Source organism: Sycon ciliatum, chromosome 4 (assembly GCF_964019385.1).
Source record: "Sycon ciliatum chromosome 4, ocSycCili1.1, whole genome shotgun sequence".
NCBI classification, from domain to species: Eukaryota; Metazoa; Porifera; class Calcarea; order Leucosolenida; family Sycettidae; genus Sycon; species Sycon ciliatum.
Window position 1 is genome coordinate 11,925,234 of NC_088646.1, and position 20,000 is coordinate 11,945,233.

The window sequence follows — 20,000 nt, forward strand, 5'->3', positions numbered from 1 at the left end:
CGCACGCACACACACACGCACACGCACACACGCATACACACACACATTGCCATTGTAAGGAGCACGGGTATCAGTGGCACATGAGCAGTAATGGAGTGGAAGCAGAGACTAGTCTGAAGAGAGAACTCAAAAGTAGTACACGGGTCATGCAGACACGGGTCATAAAAATGACCCGCGCCATAGAGATACGGGTCATCCAGCATGTGGACATTCCACTTGCAAAGAAGAGCAGAGGGCAATGTATACGTCGAAATTGTACTACTTGTACACAGAACACTGGAAAAGACTATGCATGACCACGTACACGTACACGTACTATAGCACTCGTTATCTGACCATACTGCTTCGGCTGGGTTTGGACCAAGGTGAACCAAGACCCAACTAGCACCTTTGCTACACAACCACAACCTACCAAACTCAAATCCCCGGGCTTTCGGTGTAAAGCAGAGCAAGAGCCGGCGGATGCACTCCGACTGCTGGTTTCGCAGTAGATTCACATACATCTAAACAAACCACCGCAGAAACAAAACAAAAGGGGGCAACAAATGCTCGACCAAAACAGACAAAATATGCTCAGTCTGAAACAGAAAATAATCGACGCAGAGACAATCATCAATTTTGATTATCACTATGAAGAGAATGTGAACTGCGCAGTGAGAATGAAAAGGGCACTCATTACTGTGAACACACAATGTAGCAAAGCAGTTCCAACGTCTCATGAAGGTTTTCTTGTGATGATCTTCAGTTGGAATACATGTACATCACAAAGCTAAGTTTACTGAGCACGGATAAATAGATAAGCTGCCAGAGCATGCATGGTGTTGAACTGGGCCAGACCAGAGCCAGACTACTGCTATACTGGAAAGCTGATTGTCTACTCAACTGTCTTCATCGTTCACCGGCCCAATGAACAGTACTCTAGCCAGAGGTAAACGTCTTACCTTCAACGTGGAGTGAGACAGATCCATAGTACTACCATCCTGTAAGCAAATCAGCAAATCACCCAGTACAGTACAAACAAATTAGTACTGTAAGTCAACAAATATTCGGCGCAAGCGAGGGTCCCTGGTTCGAATCCTGGTGGTGACAATCAATTTTTTAGACTTTTCCCGTTGGCGTCTTTCCCTCAAACCAGTGAAAGCATAATTATTTATTTTCGGCTATTTTCGGCCGAAAAATTTCTTTTGCCAGGTTCAGCATTACAGTATAATTATACAGGCAGCAGAATGCTAGCAGGATAGGCTGAAATTTAAATGCGGCCGAAATGGGCTTTAGCCCACACAAAAGTACACGTATGTTGGTCCTTTCAGGCATATTGTTCGATCCGTGATATGGGGAAGTGGGGGAAGCAAAATCAGCCCCACATTTGACGCTGAAGATCAATCAGTTAATGGCAAACCTCCAACCAGGGAGTAGTAATAAGGTATTTTACTACTCACTGCTTCCAACTAATGATGGACTAAGGCCTGGATGCTGCTTTCTCCAGAATTATTACACTTTCCATCGAACCCTTTTTTTCTCTTCGTCGTGTTTGATAGTGCAGTAAAGGCATCCTTGATCAAGCCTACACTATTTACCACAAAAAAATGCAAACTGCACTTCAACGTTACTTTCACTCTTCTGCTGCTGTATCCACACTTGCCATGCATGAAAGAAACTTCTTTGCCTTTCCACAACCTCCAACGCGACCAATCAACAGCCAGAACTACATTCTACAATACATAGCGCCAACAAACTGCTATGTGTGACGTGTGTTTTCCGTAGACTGTGTTGCTACTTCTACCCATGGCGTGTTTGCATGATTCTTTGCTTCTAACAAAACAATGTGGATTGTGAGGCCTGATGTGACACTGCACAACGGCAGGTACGAAGAGGAGTTGCCCTTGACCAGAAGTTTCATTGCAAAATGGCCAATCGTGGGACAAAATAGTCAACTGCATGATTGGTTTCAGATACATCGTAGGTCTGAGCCAGGGAGTAGTACAATACCTACTACTCCCTGGTCTGAACAGGGATGGCTATAGTGTGCGATGTGCAGAGCTGCACATGTGATCAGCGATCCGCGTATTATGGTCTCCTTCGAACCAGATCGAAATTTTTGAGGGGGGTGCTTTGGCACCCAAAGGGCACCCCCTCCCCCCTGCACACGCCCCGGTGTATTGTACTACAGCTATGCTGTCAGCAGTCTAGGTCCTATGTATAGCTAACACTTCTGCCAAAGACATACAGTACTAGTATCTAAAAAAAAAAAGCATTGGTACATGCATTGGTACATGCATTGGTACATGCATTGGTACATGCATTGGTACATGCATTGGTACATGCATTGGTACATGCATTGGTACATGCATTGGTACATGCATTGGTACATGCATTGGTACATGCATTGGTACATGCATTGGTACATGCATTGGTACATGCATTGGTACATGCATTGGTACATGCATTGGTACATGCATTGGTACATGCATTGGTACATGCATACTGTGAATGCCTTACCGCTGACTGGACGCCCAGGTCTTGCAGTGTTGGTATGTTGAGATCAGCATAGCATAGATAGTGATCTATACTGTCCACATTACCTAACAGTGGGTGCCTGGAACAGTACAGGTATCACAGAAACACAAACACACACACACACACACACACACACACACACACACACACAAATATGATGAGCACGTTGCCAATGACAGCCTGTTGCAATACGTGCACTAACGTGGACTGGGATCTGTTGACTGCTGCTGAAAATGCACGGCCTGAACCAAAAGCCCATATTAACAAAAGTGCAAAACTCATCACAGTGTCTGGAATCGTCTAATCCGTGCCTGGCAATTTATTCAAAAGTGCAACTTGATTATGTATTCTGATTCTGTTTCAGCTGCACCCCACAGTGGCGACTGATTCCTGATGAGCGCATTCACATTATTTTTTCATTTTCCTACTACGGCCTTCGTCTCCTTGCCGATTACTAGTATTCACATAACCGTTAGCATTGTGAATTGATGAAAGTAAACACAGGAAATTGTCAACATGGGATGCGATCTACTCGGAAATTCACACTAAGATCATGCAATCTCACGAATATCGTAACTGGCTGCCGTTTCAAGACAACCCTCTTCAGATCGCTCACTTGACGCACGATTCAGTTCACGTTTGGCAAAGTGTTAAAATGGTCACAGACGAGAGCCCTGGGTGATGCACAGATGGCTGACGATTCACACCCAAACGGCAGCTTTTGATCGCCACTACATTCTCCACTTTCACGTTTCAGATTCCGCGTCAGGGTCCTTTTCTTTGTTTGCACTTTGCTTGGTAAAGTTCTGCTTGTTTCCAGTGTATTCGTAGCTTCTTTGTTAATGATTCTGTTGAAGAGCAGCTCAAACTTGTTCCTTTTCACAACTGCCTGACTTCCGGCTTGCACTAGAACTCTCCAGTTTATGGTCTTAGATTTGGAAGAGAATAAAAAAACTTGAAACAGGAGTGAATGTACATCACTCGTGGAAGGAAAGTATGATTGCTGGAAATCAATTGCAATCCATTCGGGGCAAGCAGAGGATGCCCCTCCTGATTAAGGAGGCTCCGGACAGTTGCGTCCCACAGTGGAAAATGGTACCTACAAATGCCGCGAGATTCAAAAAGTATGAGCTCCCACGTGGAAATTTGAAAAGGAGCTGCCGTGAAAGCTTTTTGTCAAGGGTAGTTAAACATTTTAGTTGTGTTTGTCCTGGAATCTTCTTCTTCCGTGTAGGTGCTTGATATTTTTTGCTACGATGGGAAGGGCTTCTGGCCGTAACAAACCGAAAGCTGCTGAGGCTCGCCTGAAACTTTTAAGGACGAACTCTGCTGGTGCGAAGACCAAGAAGAGCAGTCCTGTGGCTGAAGTAGCTCAGTACATAGAAATCCAGGATAGTAGTACAGTGGGCATGATAACGTCCGGACATCGGACATTTTCCGGACGTTTTCGGAGGAAATCCGACCGAAAACACTGGGTCCGGACACTTTGACCTGGCGCTTTTGAAAAAATCGAACTACTTCAAAAGTACAGTGATTTGTGTGCATGCTCGCGATGTGTGCATGCTCACAATGTGTGCTTGTTTTCAAGTGTGCGGCGCGTACATGTACTACTAACTAGTACGCCCGTACCGTGAGTCCGTGACCAGGGTTACCAGGGTTACCAGGGTTAGGGCTGGCTTGGGCCGGCGTGGGTGTCATGCGCCAAGCCGGATATCAGGCCACGCCTGCAGGCTGGTTGAAGCGCGCTTGCACTTGTCGGTTGGTGTCGAGTACACGTAGATCTGTAAGTGTACTGAGACAGTACTTTTGTGAGTGGTGAACGAGAGTTGAGCCGTTGTCAAAATGTTTGGAAAGAGGAAGGGTGATGGTGAGAGCTCTGCTCTGGCGAAGAAAGTAGGACACGGAGTGAAAACGTCTACTTGTGACAAGTGAGTTTCCGATAGTGACAAGGAACTGAGTACCTTCGTTTGGTTGAGGTACGAGTGACAGAAAGATGACCGGCAATTGGTGGAACTTCTGAAATGCACGGTGTGCGTCAAATTCGAGGAGCAAGTGAAAAGCAGCAAGAATTTCAGCGAGGCTTTCATCGTCGGCTTAAGAAATCTGAGGACGTCCGCATTCAAAAATCATGCTGAAACAGACATGCACAAGCGGGCGATGGGCCTCTTCCGGAGAGAGCAGTCACAGAGCAGCAATCCCATCCATTATGCTCCCATCGCGAAGTTGCGGTGTTGAAATCGTTGGCGATATTTTTAAGGGTTTTGATACGTCCGGACATGTCCGGCCAAAAATGGAAATGAAAGGACATGCCGTCCGAGCACTTCGAATTTCTTATCACATGCCCTGCTAGTAGTGGTACTAGTGATTGTAGGAGTCTGCTTGAGCCATCTGTGGAGCGTGAAGTGACTGACCACTCTCCCGTAGGTGGACCCACTTGCAGCGCCCGCGTTGACACGAATCCTGGTTCTGTGGAGCTCCCCGATGATGTACTAATCGGACGACGCATTGTGGAGCTGCGATTGCTGGCAGAGCTCCTAAACAAGGGCTGCAGTTCCTGTAAGCCGGAACGGCGACTGCTCGACTGCACTGGTGAGGAGAAAAAGGGCCTAGCTAGTGTGATACAATGTGAAGTGCAGCAAGTGTGGTGTTGTGAGCAAGTTGCAAACGTCCAAGTCTCACACCTCCTTAAACTCAGAGACAGCTATCCGGTGCTGTGCAAGAAAGGGACGATTATTGTAGTGGAAGAACATCGTAGATGCACTGATCTACATGTAGCGTCACTCATTGAGCTGTGTTATAGTGACTGTAGAACGGTAGCAGTTGAGCCTCGTCAAGAAGATTAGAGCAAAGTGTGATAGGATCAGTGCGATGCAGACATACGCCGCTGGCATAGGCACTGGCATAGGCACTGGCATAGGCACTCATTCGCAGTATGATCATGCCACTGTCTATCTCAAGCTCAAGTCTTCGATTGCGTCAGAGCGCAGTTCCTGACTATAATTCTTCGCATACTGTCAATGTAGCATCCAACTGGCAACAGGCACGTTCTATAGCCTGCTACAAGCCAGCGAGTTCCTGGCCACCGATGTCCCCATTATTGAAGAGGACACACAGTGGTATACGCAGTACAGTTAAAGCGGACCAAGATGTCCCAGAATAGCCACGGAGTCATAGCAGAACCGCACGCTTTGTACAGTACAATGACCGGTGTCCAGTGCACACACTGAGAGAGCATGCCTGCCTATCGTTCCCAGCATCCTAACAGTAGCGCTCCAGTATTCACCTTCTCTGACGGAAGGTACCGGTGCCGAGAGAAGCTGACGAGGGTGCTGTACAGCGCTCTCCAGTCATCTGCAGTCTCCTCACACTCATTGCGTATGGGACGAGACACCTACATGGCTACCCCGGGAGCAGGTGACGCCCGGATCAAATGGTAGGACGGTGGCAAAGCAATACCAGCGACCGCTACATCCGTCTCTCAGCAGGTATGCCACTATTGTAAGCTACTAGCTGCACTGACCTTGTCTGCACAAGCTGCCTGTACAGTCACGCCTTCTCATCTTGTATGCGAGTGTGCTGCGGTGCGCCCATGTATGTACATGTATGTACATGTATGTACATGTATGTAGTGTTAACCATACTGGTCGGTATGCTGTGTTGTGCATGGGTGCGCGGGTAACAGCAGCTTTTGGTCGCGACTACATTTTCCACTTTCACGTTTCAGATTCTGCGCCACGACCAAATCACCATGGATGAACGTGACCGGGGTAGTAGTGTAAATCCTCGGCATGCAGACACCACACAGCTGAGGAAAGCATTACCTCCCAGAACTAACCTCTCAATGAGAGCTTTTGTCAACTGACAAAAGGCATAGTAGGTGAGCAACGTGGAATTGCGAACTGATGTTCCCAGCGCTGATGTACAGGACAAAGAGGCCGATGCGAACAGACTTCCATCGCGACGAACAGACCCACCTGTTAGTGATGGCCTACAGAAAAGGACAAGAAACAGATAGCCAAAAAAGGAAACAGTCAACAATACCTTAGCAGCTTTGGGCACTTTGCTATTCCACATGGTCAAATGGACAGGGACAAGCAGGTCGTCGACACAAGAAGAACAGCAGGATTGAAGGACTTGCATGAGTTGCATGCACTGAAAGGCGTGTGGAGAATGTCACCCCCCCCCCCTCCCCCCCCTTCCCCCACCCCCCCCCCCCCACCCCTCCCCCCTCCCCCCCCCCCCCCCCCCCCCCCCCCCCCCCTCTCTCTCTCTCTCTCTCTCTCTCTCTCTCTCTCTCTCTCTCTCTCTCTCTCTCTCTCTCTCTCTCTCTCTCTCTCTCTCTCTCTCTCGCTCGCTCGCTCACAGACCCCCACCCCACACTGTGTCAGCACTTTGCACTAAACCTCACCTCAGAAAGCCGTGGTGAACCACTTCAATATCTTGCATTAGTCGCAGTGACTGTGCCAGCGTTGCATTTAGCTGCTCAGAAGATCGACGCCATTCATCCAGGATTGATACAACTCTACCAACTAGCTTCAGCACACACACAAACAATGGAACGAGGCAGGCAGGCAGGCAGGCGGACGGGTGGGCAACCGATGCAGCACACAGAACATAGAGACAAAGCACATTGATGAATAGATGAATTTCCAAGTTATTGGTATGCATATCTGTCCATGTGTGTGGGCTTTTCAGTATTGGCAGTCTCATCTTCAGCATGCCAGAGCTAAGACAAAGCATCACTATCTAGCAATCAAATTCACCCATCTTTGAAAAAGCAAACCGTATTTTCCCAAGTATAAGCCACACTGGAGTATAAGCCGCACCCAGATTTCGTGTCACAAAACACAGACCTCTACCCTGTATATCACCGTTCAGTTGATGATTTCACCATCCTAGTCTAGTATAAGGGGTCGTCCCTGAAACGAACATCGTTCATTTCGTACTCGGACCCCCTCCCCTGCCTCTGAAACGAACGCAGCTTGCTATGCTGGATGACGAAAATCGCATGCATGTACATGACATATATGTACAGTGTCGCTCGACTTGCGATTTTGGCTGGCAAACGAACGATGTTCGATGATCTGTGCTTGGTGAAATTCTAGGCTTTTCGTTTTTCGGTGCTCCGTTCTTCGGTGGCCGACAGTACTGTAGTTTTGAAAGCACCCAATGAGTAACTAGTAACTACACTGCCAGCCTCAACTCCTCAACTCACCATGTTACAGGACAACACCAGAGTGATGATAAGCAAGATGAGCATCGCGAGAACAACAGCCATCATGCTCCCAGACAGCAACAAACCCAGGACTACAGCCAGTAGCGATGAGAAGACCAGTTTTCTCTGCAACAACATAGAAATAGAACCAGGCAGAGAAATGGCGCAACAACTCTATTATATTTGCCCGCCACAAAACACCAAAAAAAGAGGCCAGCCAATAGCAACTTCCCGCCTAAAGCTGTGCTCATAACTGGCACGTGCACGCGCTACACACCTGTTTCAGGCATACAGATACACGCTTCAAGGACTTTCATAAAAGATTCGATGTTCTGCATAATACGACAAGAAGATAAGCGCCGCATACGACTGCTGGGAAAGTTACAAAAGTACTCATTTTTCTCCAGGTTAGTGCTTTCTTGTATTTCTCCCATTGTTTATTGCATTCCCAACTCATCACAACCACGCGCTCTTCAGCCGAACCACACAGACACCAGCATTGTTGTCTAGCTATTGTTTCATTGTTTTATTTCGAGGTTTTGTGGCAATTCTCTGTTCAGGGATATTCTCCTGGTACATTTTCTTTTTGTTTTCGAGCTTCCCTTTTGAGGCTAGTATTTTTACAGTACTTCTCTCCGTTTTGGATGTTTTCAGCGTAATAAAGAGTCACCGCCTGGTGTCTCTTTGTCACTTGTTCTCACAGCAGTCACTTGTGACAACTATTTTGCCGTGCCATTCGCGTCTAGGTCTTGCAGTGCTTCCATTTCGCCAGTTTTTAAAATATGATTTTGGGAGAGTCTGGAACGAGTTTCAACGCGGAGCTTTGTGTTGAGTAGACCCGTATCCGGGAAGGAGTAGGGTCAGGATAAAATAGAAGAGACTACGAGCGACAGGCATACATAATACAAAAAAAAGATTCCATGTCATTTTCTGCATAGCGTATTCAAATTGTTCTCTCTGCTGTTTGTTTTATGCATGCACGTGTACATCTAGCTGATGTTATGATGCTGTGATCAATATGCATGAATCAGCATGATGTAACATGTACAACAAGCACTACTACATACGGCCAATCACCAAGGCCACAGATGACAATCAAGCAAGCTTTCCATGGGGTTTTTTTCCGCACGCCAGTTTGAATTATGAAGAGCCAACTCTGATGGACTCTTCCACAGTCTTTGCTTTCAGTTTGCAGTTCAAGACTTCCCCGGTGCCTAGAGTGATCTAAAAAGCACTCCAGGAATATTCTCGGTAGTGTGTTCTCTTCATGGGGCCTCATACGGTCCCCAAGGAATAGAAAATCGAGAAAACTAGACCCAAAAGTCGATATATAAAGCCATAGAGGCCCAAGTGTAATATTTGTGACTATATCTTTTTTCGAGATCCTTCGTTTTGGTTGAGTGGTTGATGGCCTTTTACCACGGACAGTTGGCAAGAACCATTTTCCTTTTGATATGTCCAATGCCTGTGAGTGAGTGTCTGTAGATCGTAGCAGGGCTGCTATACAAGTTTGTCTCCTCCGCGGATGGCCTTGATGATGTCACGTGTGATTATTTATCAAATTCTCTGCATTTGAAGATCTTACCAGTAGTTGTTTGAATTATACTTCAGAATGCTCTGTCTCCATATCAACGTGTTCGGCCTAGTTTCCTAACTCTTGATAGCTTTTTTGTAGTGGAAATTCATGAATTTTGTGATTTTATTTGATTTCTTGGTGTTGACGCATGCGTGAAACACCAGATATCGTTGATAAAAGCCCTTGTTCCCTCTATGTTCTTCGACCTTTTTTCTAGCTCGCTCGAAGTAAGTTTCTTGGCAAGCTGTTCGATCTCGATATCGACTGTTGTCTTGTACTTCCTTTTGGTTGTATTTCTAACTTGGTGTGTCTCTGTGCTTACTGTAGACCGCCTTTCAAGTTTCATTATCAAACTGTCAAGTCCACTCTATCCTGACCATGGACTCCTCAGACGTGCAGCTCATTATGGAGAGTCTCAAGACGCTGAGTGGGAATGTCAACACGCTGAGTGGCAATGTCGAATCCATTGGTTCCGACCTGTCCAAAGTTGCTGATCGTGTATCGACTTTGGAAACTTCGGCACAACGTATCACCGGCGCGGAGCGCCTCCTGTATGTCCACGGCGCGGAGTGTCAGCAGCTCGTTTGTGTCCCTCCCCGGCGATCTTGCTGAGCAAGACGATGATGCCGGTTCAGAAAGGGAGGATGATGATTTGGACGAAAAGTCTTGTGGCAAAGGTTACAAAATAACTGCCAAGACTGTCGATTTTCTACACGAGGCCTTCACCAGCTGCGCTCCGAACTCAGTTCGACGTCAATGGCGTGAGTGCTTTGGGCATCCAAGCTAAGATTTCACCATGGCTCCGTTCATGGTCCCCCAGAATAGCTGGCAACCACTGCGTGGTCTGAGCCATTCTGCAATTTTCTGGTAGTGAAGGGCAATTTGGTCGACATTCCCAAGTTTCACAACTACAGCCATACTTGAAGGAACCTGAAGGACCTCCTGAGGTACCCCTGGTAGAAACGCAGCCTGATGAGGGCCAGGAGATAGGAGTGGGTGACTTCACTGGTCGACAAGGAAACAACGATTGGTGTTCCTGCCAGAAATGTGAGGTGATGGGGAAGGCAGTTGATTGCCTTTCTTGTCGAGAAAGTGCTGCAGCTGTTAGTATTGCCAGCACTTTGACATTCACTACTTGTCACCCCAACTTCCCGTCAGCGTGCCTGAACAAAACTGTTCTGATCATATGCCTCGCAGCGTATAGAGAATTTCAGCTTATTTGGTGTTTGCAGCTAGTTTGTGGACATAGTTAGAGTGGACAGATTCCACCGCTTGCTTGATATCTGGCTCCAGTGAGTCTGCAACTCACTAGTTTTAGGACACAGTGTTCTCAACATCAGTGGCAGTAACATCAAGTGATGAACGTCAGCATATGATTTGCGCGGCTAGCCTGAAGGACCTGAGGTGCCCCTGGCAGACGTGCAGCCTGATGAGAGGGCCAGGAGATTGGTGCAGGCGACTTCACTGATTGACAAGGAAATATCGATTGGTGTTCCTGCCAGAAATGCGAGGTGACGAGGAAGGCAGTTGATTGCCTTTCTTGTAGAGAAAGCGCTGCAGCTGTTAGCATTGCCAGCACTTTGACATTCACTACTTGTCACCTGATTTCCCATCAGTGTGCCTGAACAAAACTGTTCTGATCATGTGCCTCGCAGCATATAGAGAATTTCAGCTTGCTCGGTGTTTGCAGCTAGTGTGTGGACAGCGTTAGAGTGGCTGGCTCCAGTGAGTCTGCAACTCACTGGTTGTAGGACACAGTGTTCTCAACATCAGGGGCAGTAACATCAAGTGATGAACGTCAGCATATGATTTGCGCGGCTAGCGAGGACGCCGCTGTAATAGACATCCCATACGACGAGTTGGAATCTTGGGGGCCCAAGTATGTGGAAGGCCATGAGAAACATGTCAACACACTCCGGGGACATACGTCAGGGAGAAAAAGAAAGAAGAAATCAGTACGCAGCGGTGCCAGCTAGGCAGACATCTTCAAGCCACCATGGCAACGCATGCCATTATCCTCCTTCCTCAAGTCCACAATAGCCCGACAATCAACTAACAGCAATTACCAGTTGACACAAGACGACACGGAGGCTGCAGACGACTTGGCACTTGCTGGTGAGAAGAGCCAGGCCGATGAGACCACAGCGCGTGATTCTGGTGGCGATGATACACTAGTACATGCAGGCGAAGAGTTTGATTCGTCAGAAGACTCCAATGTTACCTCAGTCCGCACGGTGTCGCCCGATGTAGCCACGCTAAGGCACCGCTGCAACAAGGAAAGACAAGGTAAAGCAGGAGCCAATCCCGCCCACTGCCCAGTCAGAACAGCCACCAGCTCCAATGTTATCACGCGCACGCACACACACTCATACGTACTCACACGCACGCACGCACACACACACACACACACACACACACACACACACACACACACACACACACACTCACACACACACACACACACACACACCTCAGACCTCAGACATGCCCATCGCGGAAGCAATGATAGCGAACAGCTATGTTAGACATAGCAACTTGTGCTGGGATTGCACCATTTAACAGCTTGCAAGGCTGATCGCCACTATTTTTAGCCTGGTATCCACCACACAGCTGATTGAAGTGACTTTTTCTGGCCAGTGAATCCCTATTTTTTCATTTTTCCATTTTTTCATTTTTTTTCTTTCTTTTTCTACACACACACCACACCACATACTCCGGCATACACTGGCTGTTGGTAACCACCCGGGAGAATGAAAGAAGAGCTAGGAGAATGAGAAAGAGAAGAAAGACGTGTGCGACCATAATCGTCGGGAATTGAACCCGCAACCTCTCGATTGGAAATCGACTGCACATACCACTGCACCATATGTGACACACACACACACACACACACACACACACACACACACACACACACACACACACACACACACACACATACACACACACGCACGCGTGCACGCACACACGCACGCGCTCGCACGTGTGCACACACACACACACACACACACACACAAACACACAAACGCACGAGTGCACGCACACACGCACGCATGCGCTCGCACGTGCACACACATACACACACACACACACATGCTGTAAAAACAGTGATACGTACCCTGAACGAACTTGATGAAGACGGCAAGGAATCGGTAGCAGCTGGTTGCATAGAGAAAGCGGACTCATCAAAAAACGCCAAGAGAGTTTGATCATCATTGCTGAGCAGACGTGACTGCATCAGAAGACTAATGCTGCAAGTATTGGCATGTCGTGCCTGCACGCCACAGTGACAAAAGCACAAGTACATATGTGCACACACACACACACACACACACACACACACACACACAGTGAATATATGGGAATTGCCTATGTGAGTAATCATAGCTCGCGACTCACACACAAGCACTGGCTACGAGGATTACAGTTGGCAAACGGGTTTCCAGTCAGGTGAATGCAGCTACCGCAATGTTGCGTTTAAAAGCCAGGCTTACTCCTACAGAAACCAATGTCAGGACTAGGCTTCTATTCAAGTCAGGCTTGTATTCGCACTAAGTACTTCTCTGTATGTCAACACTAATACCAGGCGTATGTGTCACCAGTACATCTTGAAGATCAGGCCGCTATTCAAAACGGGTTCTATTTGAGACAGGCTTTTACACAAGACACTACGGGGCACTGGTGGTACGGTGTACACTGTCTTACACCTGTACGCACATGTCATAATAATAATAATAATTAAAAAGCTTACGTGGAGATATAATAATAATAAGTAGTGGTTGCGACTTCGGCGATGATTTGTAAGAAAGGGTGCTCCGGTGTGCTCTGAGCTCCGGTGTGGGGAGCAAACCCTTTCTTACAAATAATAATAATAATAATAATATTCGCACACGTACTTGCATAACTTTATGATCATAGCAAATTAGTAATTACAACGCATACAGCCATAAAGTTACTACTGTAATTTCACAAATTTTCGGTGTACTTTTATTTTCAGTACTTTTGGTGCATCTGTTTCATACCTAAATTCTCAATACACCTAATAAACAACAACACACATAATAGGGAACTGCTTCTCTGCACCGAAAATTTCTGTTCACCTAACCTGGCCTTTTGCCCTCATACCGAAAATATTGAGCACCTAAAATTTCTGCAATTAGAGTATACTACAGACTTACTCCTGTTGCAATTAATAGGACGTGACCAAGCAACTCAGAAGCTGATTCCAATGCACCGGAGAGCCATGTCTGAAACACAAAACCAAGACCAAACATAGCTGCTTCCGTTTTGTGCATGCCTTTTTCACAAATGCCAGAATCAAGAGAGCTCTCTTCTCAGCCTGTGTGTCAGCAGAGTCGAACAGTTTTGCTGTTGTGAAATACGGGCTGCTGGAGATCATGCAGACAGACAAGAGCGTGAACATTAACAAGGTTCGAGCTGGTCACCAAGCCTTAGTGCAGACACGAAGACACGCATTTTTTTCTCAAAATTCCCACTGCCACTGTCATCTGCTACATGACCTAAAACTTGCAGATTGGGCGTTGATTGGCTCCGCTAATGCACGTGCGGTAAGTTTCTTTCGCCAAAGAGCAATCTGCGCGCTTCACAAGCAGGCGTGAGAAGCGGTGGAATCTTACACGCGCCCTTGCCAAAGTGCCAGCACTTGGCTACCACGCTGTCCGAGAAACAGGCATCAGAGATGTTGCAAGCCAGCAAGGTCATAGACCAAGATTGAAAGTGAAGAAGATTACACAAACTCATGTCAAGCCTTGAAAGATGCATGGGAGTCTGATGAAGGTGCTTGGGAACATAACCAATGAAAATGGCTCACATGGCAACTGTTGGAACATAGTCTAGTCTTGTCGTGATGAGTGCTAGTCTAACTTTTGGCCCGAAGCCATCCAGTCTAACTTTGTCTTACCGAGAGTAGTTTTATCTTGAGCCAGTTCTAACTTCCCTAATCGAATCTTGTGGAATATCACACTCTCCCAATCCCAACTGGTGTACTTGTAAACTACGACTGCTACAACCTATTAATAATAATAGACAACATTGGCTGACAACTTTGGCTCCAAACCACCCAGGACCCATCGTACCCCCTCCCCCCCCCCCCCTCCCCCCGAGTAGGTACGGCATGAGGACACAGCCTGTGTAGTGTTGGGGTGGGGAGCAGTGTAGCAAGAAGGACCCATGAGTGTGTGTTATCCCCGGTAGCCTAATCGGTAGGGCACTGTCCCGGAAAGACAGGGGTGCTGGGTTCAAATCCTGCTCATGGATCCTTCTCTTGCAACACATCCGCACGTGTAGGGTTGCGCTGGCAGTGTTCACAAGAAGCAGAGAAGCCTATGAGGCAATCGAAGGATTTGGTATCCTGAAGCTGCCAAGTGTCAGATCCCTCCAGCACATTACAAGTGCCTACATGGACAAGCCTGGCAAGTGCGATGGAAGCATCCAGTACCAGAAGGCTAGGTATGATGCTGTGAAAGCGGAGAAGGCCAAAGAGGCTACTCCTCCTATGGGCGAGGGGATCACCTGCACTTGTTCTCGTCTTGTTCTCTCTTCGATTGCAGCCCTTTCTAATTAGTTCTCCCCAGTCCTCTTCTCTGTGTGCTTCTCTTTGTTGAGCCTTGATTAATAAAACTATAAGCATAAGCATCTACCGACTGAGCTGTTTATGTGACAGTCAGAAGCAATAATAGTAGGTAGTACAGTAGGAAGTCCAGTCCAGTCCAGACCAGACCAGACCAGACCAGACCAGACCAGTCCAGACCAGTCCAGTCCAGTCCAGACCAGTCCAGACCAGACCAGTCCAGACCAGTCCAGACCAGTCCAGACCAGTCCAGTCCAGTCCAGACCAGTCCAGACCAGACCAGTCCAGACCAGTCCAGACCAGTCCAGTCCAGACCAGTCCAGACCAGTCCAGACCAGTCCAGTCCAGTCCAGACCAGTCCAGACCAGTCCAGACCAACGATCCTATCATTTACTACATTTGCCATGAAGTGAAAGTCACCAGCAAGGTATTGTGGGATTCCCGCAACGAAGAGCTGTATGGGCTGGCAATGACAGATGCTGACATGGCCAGTCTGTGCGACGTGCTTTCAGACCTCAGCGAGAAGAAAACGGACCGCACCGAGTACGTGCTCCAGTTCGTCTGGCGAGACATGAGTGCCAAGTTCAACGTATATGGTCCTTACTTCACATCGCACTCCTCGCTAGATTTCAAGTTTACATTGGCGTGTCTGCTGGAAACGCTGCGGCTACTTCATGACTTTGGGTTCAAGAGTGGTGCTCTTGTTCGCGATGGCGCTGTCACCAACTTATCTATGACTAAATTCTCGGTTTTTGAGAAGGGAACCTTATTGCATGTCTACGGCCATATGCACACTTGCTCCTATTATGTTCAACATCTATTTCGCAGCTGTTGTGGCCCACTGGCGAACAATTTCCTCTGTTCCTGGCTTCCCACTGCGTTATTGTTCAGGTGACAAGCTCGCCGGCAATCGTACAACCAAGAGTTGCCTTGAGCACCTTGATGTAACTGAGTCGCAGTTTGCCGACAATGCCGCGCTATGCACCACGCTGAAAATACCGGTTCTCGTCCGACCACCGAAGTCAAGCACCGTCGGGCGAGGTTAGTACTAGTACTTGAATGTTCCTGTGAGAGGGCCAGCTCTGTCATTCCTTGTTTGGACTGCGGGCGGGTTGAAGTTCTTTGATAATTGAGTCAATGCCCCGACATCAGCTCGTCTGGAATTTTCGCCAAGCAGCCCAAAGCAGAAGCTGTTCCTGCCTCCTGGCATGGCATGGCAAACCTGGAACCTCCTCTGCCTGATCAGATTGGGATTAACCAATTTCTGCAGCAAGGATTCGACGGGCAGAAAACCATGGTACTGTGTTGTTCTTGCCTGCGTGACAGGCAGACTGCAGTACGATATAGACGGCGCTTTTTCAGTTAAAGCATGCTGCTGGTGGTCGCCTACAGCAGCCAACTATGCGTCATGCCACGCATCACCCTTACTGTACAGCAGAGTAGTACACCCACCATGCCACCCTGCCATCCACCCAGCCATCCACCCTGCCACCCATCCACCCACCATGCCAGCCATCCACCCAGCCATCCACCCACCATGCCAGCCATCCACCATGCCACCCATCCACCCACCATGCCAGCCATCCATCCACCATGCCACCCCCCCCATCCACCATGCCACCCACGATGCCACCCATCCATCCACCATGCCAGCCATCCATCCAACATGCCAGCCATCCATCCAACATGCCAGCCATCCATCCAACATGCCAGCCATCCACCCACCCTGCCAGCCATCCATCCAACATGCCAGCCATCCACCCACCCTGCCACCCATCCACCCACGATGCCACCCAGCCATCCACCCTGCCACCCAGCACAATGAAGGCAGCACGCCGCTGCACACTGAACCATAAGTACAGTTGCATAGTGTAAACCGGGAAACGTTTGCTCTGGTTTTAGTTCGCGATTTGCGAGCACAGACCAATTTGCACCTGGACATTTTCGCGACGGGAGCCAACCTCATTAGTTTTGGAACTTTTGGTTGTACTGTTATACGTTTCACGCCGGCTTACTTCTGTGATTTCACACCCATGGCAAAGGACTGCCTGTTTACAGCACTCTTGTTTTGGACTCTGGGTACAATGTAGCCGGGATAGGAGTTTAAATCAGGCGAATACCGGGAGTACTGTAAGACCACGTTCGCTACTAAACATTTCTACGTTTAACCATGTAAAGAAAGCTTAGTGGTAGAGCCGCATAGCTGGCCATAAGCGAGGGTCCCTGGTTTGAGTCCTGGTGGTGATGACAGTAAATCGACAATTGTTTCTTCAAGTCACATTTATCAGAAGTAAGTCTGTTCACTTGTAGACAAGTACGGTCGTCTACCAGTTTCCACAGCCAGAATTCGTTAACATTTCATGTCGCTAACCAACAAAATCTGGAGATTGTTAAGTTCAACTGACCAAGCTAAAGACACCATTGCAAACATCGGGATCATACCTGAAGGGCAAGGCCAAGGACGAGTGTGTGGCCATCGCTGGGCTGTGACGCCACCTTCTTACTTATGTGTAGCCCATCTAGAACACCAACATCTGTGGTTGCCAAAGAAACAAGCACAGTACAGAGAGGGTCATGTGACTAACAACAACACACTTCACAAGTACAGTAACAATTTGTTAGAAAGTGACTTCAAACAATAAAGCATAAGAGTCATGCTTGTTGTTGCTGTTGTTGTTGTTGTTGTTGTTGTTGTTGTTGTTGTTGTTGTTGTTGTTGTTGTTTCTGTTGTTGTTGACGTTGCCTCCCGCCGTTGTTGTTGTTGTTGTTGTTGTTGTTGTTGTTGTTGTTGTTGTTGTTGTTGTTGTTGTTGTTGTTGTTGTTGTTGTCAGTGGTTGGCACCACTTCCCCTCCAAACGTTATGCCACACTGTTGGAGGGCCATGTAGTGGTTTGTGTGGTGGTGGACCAGGCCAAAGGACAGTGGCCAGTGGCAATAGCCATGGTAGCAATCACTAGGGGCAGTGGTATAGTGGCATTGGCAGTGTGGTAGTGGCATTGGCAGTAGCAATAGCAGGGTTTCATTTGCCACTGGTCTAGTACACGTACACTGGTCTGGTTGTGCTTTCACACAAAATACATTCAATACAAAGACCACCCACACTCCTACCTTGTAAATGCTCCAGCAATGGCGAACCCTGAAGAACCACATGAAGTGCATGTGTACGTGCCCAAATACAGTACGAATTAACACACACATATGCATACACATACGCGCGCGCACGCGCGCACACACACACACACACACACGAACGCCCACACGAACGCACACACACACACATACACACACAAGATATAGTACACATGGTTCACTTTCTTGTGAAAAGAGTGACAATTTTGTGGCAGCAAACAATTAATTGATTAGCAAACTCCAGTGCCATGCCTCTTGAAAAATATATAAACTGCGAGGTTGCGCAAAACAAGTTTTCCTAGTTGCATGCGGAGGCAGCAATGAAATCTGTCAACTGAGAGGCTGCACAATTGAGTGAACTTCAATTTTTCTCCACACAAGACGGGGATCTAAACCACACACTCAGGGGGGGGGGGGGGGGGTGTTTACATGAGAAAAAGAAGCCCGGGCTAATTCAACCCTAGGCTTACGATAAGTCCGCCTTGATCTGGCACCCAGTCATTTTAGAGAGAGCGTTTACATGGTGTAGCCGCCTTCTTCAGCTCGCCCCGACCTCAGACCCCCCTCCCGAGCTTATCGTACCCCCAGCGCTTATTTTCGAATGGTTAAGACTATTAGTCCCGAGCTTAGTTGTTGTTTGATGATTGGTTTTTACCATGGAACTCTGAGTAACAACAAAACATATACGAAGAACTCATAGTCACCCACATGATGAGCATTCCTTATCTGTACAAAATAAATATTCCAAAGTAAATAAGTTTGATGGACTTCCCGCGTGCCCTGGATCATAGCGAAGTCGTGAGTCAGTCAAGTGTGAATTCAAGTTGGCAGGAAAAGCATGAGCTCCTATGCAGAGAGCAACACACAATTCCGAAATAAATAAAGTCTCCATAGTTAAAACTTGTGCAGCTACCCTCGACTACTACATGTATTAGTATTAGATTCTGGCATGGGAGTGACTATGTCTAGTATCCATTACCACCGAAAATACTATGCGAGAACTGAGTTACAATGGAATCTGTATGCATTCATGTACTATTACTGAAAGACCAGTAATGTTAAAGGGGAAGTATACCCTAAAATCAAATGTTCACCAGTTGTAGTCTTCTGGGTGCTGAGTCGAATGGTCTTGGTCCGAGGAAGCTGATACGCTCCCTTCTTCCTTTATTCCCAATCGAACTCGCGCACTTCCACCGAAACTGGGTGACTGCGCCCTACTAGATAGGGATTTGTATGCAAAGTCACTAAAAACGCCATTTCACTCTTATAAAAGCACGGATGACTACGATTGGTGCATATGTTGTAGTCTTTGGCTGCTGAGTCGACTGGTTTTGGTCCGAAAAGGCTGAGATGCAGCGTTCGGCCCTTATTCCCAATCGAACACGGTTGAATAAGCGGTCACGTGCTTGTGCGTACACCAGTCACCTGGTCACCGTGCCTGCAGGCTACAATTTTCACACCAAGGTTCAACTCAAAGGTTCAAAGCAGGGAGTCGTAAGAGGCTTTTACGACTCCTTGGTTCAAAGGTTCAACTCGAGTGACAGGAACGGGCCCAAACAGGCTGTAAATTGAGGGGGTTATGTACTAAGTAGTGGTTGCTCCTGATAATATGGATATATGAATGTACTACGTGTACTGTACCAATACCAATCAATGAATCATGATAGGAAATCATTGCAACAATACAGTGTAATACAAACATGACTTTGCTATGCCTGGCCAAATAGAATCCAACAGTAGCAGCAGTAGCAGCAAGAGATGTAGCTACCCACTAAACCTATCAACTAACCTCAAATAAAACGCCATCGTCTTCCCCTTCACCAGCCATTATGACGTGGAAACGAGCTGCCCAACACTGAGTCTGTTCACCACTGCACTACAACTAAATTATTGCATAATTATTAAAAAAAAAAAAAAAAAAAAAAAGTATCTGGCTTTCGTATCGGGCCACTTTAACTCGAGCAATGACTATT

The 20,000-nt window shown here is 47.5% G+C and overlaps 1 protein-coding gene across 2 annotated transcripts in view; it reads right to left on the minus strand.

Annotated features, from left to right (window-relative positions):
* Positions 1-20,000, minus strand: part of LOC135814504 (serine-rich adhesin for platelets-like) — a 34,931-nt gene that overhangs the window by 14,805 nt on the left and 126 nt on the right. Inside the window, exons 2-12 of one of the 2 annotated variants that reach the window (XM_065327630.1) lie at positions 19,817-19,909; positions 18,007-18,034; positions 17,341-17,432; positions 13,487-13,555; positions 12,427-12,582; positions 7,733-7,858; positions 6,926-7,050; positions 6,353-6,505; positions 2,500-2,596; positions 942-980; positions 413-503 (exon numbers count right to left, since the gene is read on the minus strand). In XM_065327630.1, coding sequence (XP_065183702.1) covers positions 413-503; positions 942-980; positions 2,500-2,596; positions 6,353-6,505; positions 6,926-7,050; positions 7,733-7,858; positions 12,427-12,582; positions 13,487-13,555; positions 17,341-17,432; positions 18,007-18,034; positions 19,817-19,855 — 1,015 coding nt within the window. In that variant the 5' untranslated portion in view covers positions 19,856-19,909. Of the gene's footprint in view, positions 1-412; positions 504-941; positions 981-2,499; positions 2,597-6,352; positions 6,506-6,925; positions 7,051-7,732; positions 7,859-12,426; positions 12,583-13,486; positions 13,556-17,340; positions 17,433-18,006; positions 18,874-19,816; positions 19,910-20,000 lie in introns of those variants that run through there. The other variant, XM_065327629.1, reaches the window with a different exon arrangement.